The 6944-nt window shown below is 38.7% G+C and overlaps 2 protein-coding genes across 17 annotated transcripts in view; one reads left to right on the plus strand and one right to left on the minus strand.

Annotated features, from left to right (window-relative positions):
- Positions 1-4767, plus strand: part of B3GNT5 (UDP-GlcNAc:betaGal beta-1,3-N-acetylglucosaminyltransferase 5) — a 19797-nt gene extending 15030 nt beyond the window's left edge. For all 7 annotated transcript variants that reach the window (XM_017726960.1, XM_017726957.1, XM_017726955.1 and 4 more), the window contains one exon: positions 407-4767. In XM_017726960.1, the coding sequence (XP_017582449.1) occupies positions 747-1883 (1137 nt within the window). In that variant the 5' untranslated portion in view covers positions 407-746 and the 3' untranslated portion in view covers positions 1884-4767. The remainder of the gene's footprint in view (positions 1-406) is intronic.
- MCF2L2 (MCF.2 cell line derived transforming sequence-like 2) overlaps positions 1-6944 on the minus strand; it is a 160634-nt gene that overhangs the window by 74806 nt on the left and 78884 nt on the right. For all 10 annotated transcript variants that reach the window (XM_017726946.1, XM_017726945.1, XM_017726952.1 and 7 more), the window contains one exon: positions 5719-5807. In XM_017726946.1, coding sequence (XP_017582435.1) covers positions 5719-5807 — 89 coding nt within the window. The remainder of the gene's footprint in view (positions 1-5718; positions 5808-6944) is intronic.

Genomic DNA, 6944 nt, shown 5'->3' on the forward strand with positions numbered 1-6944 from the left:
CTCGCTGCCCCCAGAGCAGTCGCAGGGCTCCGCCTGGCTCTGGGTCTTTAGCAGAGTGCCGTTCCAAAAGGCATTTTGTAAACTCGGCCGTTTGTAGGGTGCGGCGCTCTCCGAGCTTAGAAGAACTTTAAAATATTGTAATCTGCCGGCTAATGGCAGTGGGGGTCTAAGACAGAGGTTTCTGTGTCCGTCTCCTCTTTCACTGGCCTCCACAAGCTTGCTCCAGGCCATTGACCGGCTCTGACTTGCTGCCAGTCGGTTCTTTTTGTATTTTGGGGAGTGAGAGGGATGTGTATGTGGGTGGTGATGGGCAGTGACTGAGTATTCAGCTCATTTCCATGACCAAACCTAAAATTAAGTGTGTTAATAACAGCTCACTTAAACTTTTCTCCTCTCCCCCCTTCAGAATTGGCAGGTGTTCATCTTCATGAAGGAAAGAAACACAAGAAGGTCCGATTAGAACTGTAGTGTTTGCTTCAAAATGCCCCAAAGGGAAAACACTCATCTGCAAGTCTCATCTTTCAAAACTGCCTGTGTTCTTTCAATCAAAGAAAAACGTTTTTTGAGAAAGATGACTTGTGAAGTCTGTGAACAAAGCTGTCTTCACAAGGATACTGAATGAAAGACATCATGCCTTACAAGGGACACTTATCTTCAAGGGTGACACTGTGCTCTTACACTAAAACACAAGCACTGTAAAAACTCAGATCCTGAACAAGAATAAGGACTATAAAAACTGCATCAGAATGTTTGTTAGTCCCAGAAGAGTTAGAAAATGCCATTTTTTGCAGATATGTGCCACTTGCTTCATACTGTGTCTCATGATTTTTTGGGTACCGTTTGATAATCACATTGTGAGCCATATGAAGTCCTATTCCTACAGATACCTCATAAATAGCTACCATTTTGTGAATGACAGCCTGTCTATCAGCAGGGATAATCTGAACAGAGTATCAAGCTACCAGTACTTGATCAACCACAGAGAGAAATGTCAGCAGCAGGATGTCCTTCTCCTACTGTTTGTGAAGACTTCTCCTGAAAACCGTCATCGAAGGGATGCAATTAGACAAACCTGGGGTAATGAGAAGTATGTTCATTCTCAGCTTAATGCCAATATTAAAACTCTTTTTGCTTTAGGACGACCAACAGACCATCTGCAGAAAACACAGCGGCAAAGAGAACTTGAGCTCGAAGACCAGAAATACCATGATTTGATTCAGCAAGACTTCTTGGATACTTTTCACAATCTTACTCTTAAATTGCTTTTGCAGTTTAGCTGGGTGAATGCCTACTGTCCTCATGCCAGGTTCATTATGTCTGCAGATGATGATATATTTATCCATATGCCAAATCTTGTTGCTTATCTCCAAAGTCTCACACAAATGGGTGCTCAAGATCTCTGGATTGGTCGCGTCCATCGTGGATCCCCTCCCGTAAGAGACAAGAGTAGCAAATACTATGTTCCATATGAAATGTACCAGTGGCCCTCTTACCCTGACTATACAGCAGGAGCTGCATATGTAGTATCAAATGATGTAGCAGCTAAAGTCTATGAGGCTTCATTGACTCTGAATACAAGTCTTTATATAGATGATGTTTTCATGGGTCTCTGTGCCAATAAAATGGGAATTGTACCACAATATCATGTATTTTTTTCTGGGGAAGGAAAGGCTCCATATCATCCCTGCATTTATAACAAGATGATGACGTCTCATGGACATGTAGATGATCTTCGCCAGCTCTGGAAGCAGGCTACAGATCCCAAAGTCAAAAAGATTTCTTCAGGGATTTGGGGTAGAATGTACTGCAGACTAGTCAATATTGTGCTTCTCTGTAAACTGTACTATGTGGACACATATCCTTGTTCAGCTGCGTTTTCTTAATACTTGAATATCTGCAGTGAAGATCCACTGAGCCAAGACAGAGCAACAACGTTTTAGGTATTTATCCAAAATATATGTAAACATGGAAAAAGGTAAAATTTACACATGAATACTTGGGGTGGGCAGAGGGAGAGGAAGAAGATGGTCCCAGATCCTGTTCAGAGACTTACTGGAATAGCTCTCCTGTTGTACTTCAACTTTTTACCTTGTAGCCTGGTTTTTTTACACTCTTCAAGGGATGCAAGTCTGGATTATAAGTGAACTATAATGGACTTGACTTCTAGACTTTGAAATGCTTGTTGAAAATGTCTGTTTCTTTGAACTTGTCAGTCCTGATGGTTTTTTTAAAAGCTAGGTGAACTAAGACTTGGCAAAAAAAAAAAATCTGTTATATCAAAATGGAGTAGACCTTTCAAAACATGAGGAAAGTGGAACTTCTGGCTTGATGAATGAGACTATCACAGTAGTTTAAGGCAGTGTAAACTCTCTACAAATATTCACCATTTCTCAATACTTCATACAAAGTCTGTCTGGACCTGCACAGTTGACAAACAGTGAGTGCTAGAAGTGAAGACCTGCTACAATTGTTTTCTCAAAGCTCCCTAAATCTTTGAAATAGGGAGTGTTTGAATGCCCTCTGACTTGGTGATTTTAAGTAACAAAGGAACCACCATTAGAATGTGAAGCTATAAAAGTCAAACACTACTCATGTAACTGGTTGGGCTGATATTTCTCTGTCTTCTGAAAACTGAATCAACATTTTTAAAAAGTTCAATTTTTAATAAGCATACAAGTTAAATTAGTTTTCTTTTAATAATGCTTCTGTTTTCCAATATTCTAGAGGTGAAAAGCAAGCAGAAGTGCCCGAGAATGTTACACAGAGCTAGTTTAAGACTTAAAGACTTCAAAAAGCAAAATTTCATGCTTGTCCTAACAGCAAGGGAGGATGTTTTCTGTACAAACTTTGACTTTGCATTGAAGGGATAGGGAGATGGTGATTCACAGAAACTCAGTACACAAATAATAATAACTAAAATATTTCTCATGAAGTCAAAATTGTCTTTAAAATTTCAGGGTTGTTTGTGTCCACAAACCCCTGTACCTTGAATATATCTCAATGTTAATATCACTTGCAAAGGAACAAAATACCTGTGCTTTGTAAACCAAAATAGAGCTAATTGATGTGCAAACAGCAGCCCTTATGAGTTGTCCTGTGGTGCCATGAAGATACTGCAGAGAACCAGAGCTATAGGCTGTCTGCAGTCCTTGCACAGCTCAGTAAAGGTGCTTCCACAGACTCTCAGAACAGATATCTTAGTTGCTAATTGCCAAACCTGTGGCAGCTATACAGACTTGCTAATTTGAAGCTGTGAGTAGTAAACTTGCTTTAACTACTGCTACTGCTCTTGGAGCTGTGCTGCAGGTTTTCTGGTTTGAATGCATAATGGCATCTGTCAGTGTAGACAGAATCCAGAGTGAGCTTGCTGACTGTTCTCTAAGCTGTTCAGATGGAGGGTAGCTACTAGAATTAAGTCAAATATGTAACTTTCTACAATTGGTTTTGCAGAAGGAAGATAATAAGATTCCTAACTGTCCCAAATATTGGGCATATAAAGAGCCCACAAATAAATAATTTATCAGTGTCAGAATGACCGAAGAGTGTAACAGCTATATTTCAGAAGGAACAAATGCAGTTCCTTTTCTTGCCTAAACAAATGGATAATAGTACTGGGGATGTAGATCTATATAACCTGTTGCATACAGAGAAAATAAATGCACATATAGAGAAAGTATTATTCTGTATTGAAGGAAAGCTGCTTCATCAGATTTCTGACTTGTTGTGAGCCATTTAAATCAACAAAGCTGCACAGCAAAACTCCACTGATAGAAAAAGCCACCCTGTTCACTGACGGGAAAGAGGGTCTTCATATGCTATGCAGTATGCAACCAAAATGTACTAGTAAGACTATAGTCTTCCAGCATAACTATGCGTTGGGATTTGTTTTCACTCATACAAGCAAAAGTAAAGTAAGGTTTAAGTAGCTTTAACCAGTTAACATCTAAAATGCTGCTTAAATGTAGTTGCCATTATCTGAAAGTCACTTTTGACCATTGAAATTCTTTGTTTTACAGTTGGTTTGAGTGTTGTTTGGATTGTTTCTTAATCTTAAAAGGGCCTTGATGTTTGTAGTATGCATTTTCTTTTGCTGCAGTGAAAAGAAGTTGCTTGTTGAATAAAAAGGAAAGCATGAAGACACTCCTTTCAAAAAATGGAGACATAGAAAACTTCATCTTTTCTGATTGTAAACACAAATTAAGATTTGTACACTTCCATCAGGAATCTTTTTTAACAGTAGTCTCGGTGCTCCAATGCAGGGCTGGTACTTCTACAAATAAAACTGTATCAGCCTGAATGGTCACTCCTCATTAAGAGTTTGACATTGTTGCACAGCATATTTAATGCTATTTTTTTTTTTACCTGTTTGTTTGGTTTGCATCGGTTTCCCTTTGATATTACTAATTTTTATACAAAGTATTCGATATTTATTCTTAAACTTTGCTCTGTACCACAGAAAGACAGTTGTTTTGTAAAATTTGTTTTGAATAAACAGACTTATTTCTTTTAAAAAAACCTAAACAATACAGCAAAGGTAAATATCTCTTGTTGCTTTCTTTGTAACTGACAGGATCAGTTCTGATACTTCTAAGTGTTGTTCTGAGTTCCTTTTTACAAGAGGACTTCACCTGCCCCTCACTTTCCCCCTGCCCCCCATGTGGGCAAAAGGCAAAACTGGCATTCCCAAGAAAAGAGAGAGCTCACAAATTTGTTTACCAAGCTTCTAGGTCTAAAGCTGAATGAAATTGCCAGGTATTAGAAGCTTAACCTGTTGCTAATGTTATAATTTGTATGTTCTCTTCAGGCAGCCATTCCTCTGGAGATGTGTATCTTGTCTACACAAGATTTCAGATCATACTTTGCACCTTTGGAAAAGTAGCTGATGGTTTGGGGACCAGACATGGTATTTTTACAGGGTATAATTAAATTTAGATAACTATGATTTGTATGTCTCTCCAATTTGTCTGACATAATGTATCAAGTTAGGGTTTTTACAAAGGGAGTCAGAATTTGCATCAGGTAACTCCAGTGTATGAGACGGGCATAACTTAAGTATGAATTATCTAAATGATAGTGAAGAAGACAACAAATGAAATGAAGTCAGAATTGTGGCATTTGGCTTCTTGCAGGGTGAGTTTTGTTGTGGGTTTTTCATTTTCTGGGGTTTTTTTTTAATTGTTCCCTTTGGCCTAGAAACTGCAGTTTAGATAAAACTGTGTTTGCTTGATATTTTTTGTTGAACTAAGTGATTTAAGTATCTGGTGCTTTAGAATGCATCATTAATAATCTTTTTCTCAAGATTTTGCAGAAACTCTAGCTTGCAGTGAAAAAGGCCAGAAGCTTCTCAGAGGTATATAGTCAAATGTGAATATTCTGAACACTATGAGATGCTCTTTAACACTGGGGTTTTTTGTAAACACATACAAGGCTTATTCTAATGACTTCTTCTCTCACATCTTCTAATTAATGCTTCTAAGGAAAAAAAACCCCAAAACCTGTAAAAAAGCCCCAACCCAAACAAAAGATAACTCTTGCTTGCTTTTCCATCTGATAGACTGGGTATAAATGCATGGCTGTAAGCATTTCAGTGACTTCATTACTGCTAATTATTTATTAATCTTGGTGAACTTCAAAGAAGTTGTAGAGAATGTACTATAAATGCATTAACTTGCACTCTAAGAAGAAAAAAAATCCAGTGGCTCATATATGCAGCCTTACCTCCTCCTTGTTGACAAGTTCTCATCACTTTCACTGGTCACCAGGACTCTGCTAGATCCTCCTTGACTGGCTTCATGCATCACTTCAATCTGAATGAGAAGGACATGTTAAAACTGAAAATACTTAATTGCTGATGCTTTTATTTAGAGAACTTTAACTCTTTGAAAGAATAAAAAAAGATCCTACCCAACCTAGTAAGCCACTAGACAAGTTAAAATGATTGAGTTCTAGATGTGCAGAAATATCTCCTGTATATTTATATTCTCCTTCCTTGCTCAGTGGTGGCATGGAGGCATTCCTTACTGCAGGCAAAATCATTATATTCTTGCACCACAGGAGGTGAATTATCTCCTTGTGTAGATAATTACAGGCATAAAAATCTGTTCCTTAGACTCTACAACACTATTATTTTCATTTCCTGTCTGAAGCCAACCCAAAGACTTCATATTTTCAGAGTTCTTTGTAGAATGCCCTATGGAGAAATCTGGGAATCCTCCGTGTGCCTCTGAGAAGTTTCTGTGTCCCAGCAGCAGTGCTGGCTGAGGCAGTGCTGAGCACAGGTACCTGTGCAGAGCCTGTGCCCAGGCTGAAAACAGAGCTGAGCTTTTGTACAGCTCCAGTGTTTTATTTTGATAGACACTCACACACTCCCTTGTCCAGTCTTGCAGAGTTGAATCATTTCAAGTGCTCTCCAGGCAAGTTTTAAGCAGGCTTTTCCTCCTTTTGCCTGCAGCTTTAAGAGCACCAAGCACTACTTGCACTTACTCAAAAGCCAATCTCTTTAAATTCAGTAAAACAACCCAGCTGCTGAGTTTGCTGTTAATCCAAGCCAATACCTAAATCCCAGCAGAACCTAAGTTCTTGAGCACTTGCATTTTTAAGGGCTGATTCTGAAGAGGGAAAGTAGTTGCCTATCTTACATTCTATATTGCTAAATTTTTTAGCTGGTTGATGATAATGATGGACTCCAGTAATAAACTGTCCTCATCTGAGCTATTATCAGCACAACGGGAGGGAAGGGAGGGGGGCATAATTTGCAGTGTAGTCTTGGGAAGTGGATTTAAAAATGAATGAATGAATGGATGTTTTATAAAGCTTGTACCATGTTGCTGCATACACCTAACTACGTGGGAGGAATGCAACTGTGATTACTGATGAGAGTAAAACTAATTCCAAAGTCACTTTCTGTTAGTTTAGACAAAGGGGAGACCAGCTGTATGTTCCTG

Source organism: Corvus brachyrhynchos, unplaced genomic scaffold (genome assembly GCF_000691975.1).
Source record: "Corvus brachyrhynchos isolate BGI_N302 unplaced genomic scaffold, ASM69197v1 scaffold162, whole genome shotgun sequence".
In the NCBI taxonomy this organism is placed as follows: domain Eukaryota; kingdom Metazoa; phylum Chordata; class Aves; order Passeriformes; family Corvidae; genus Corvus; species Corvus brachyrhynchos.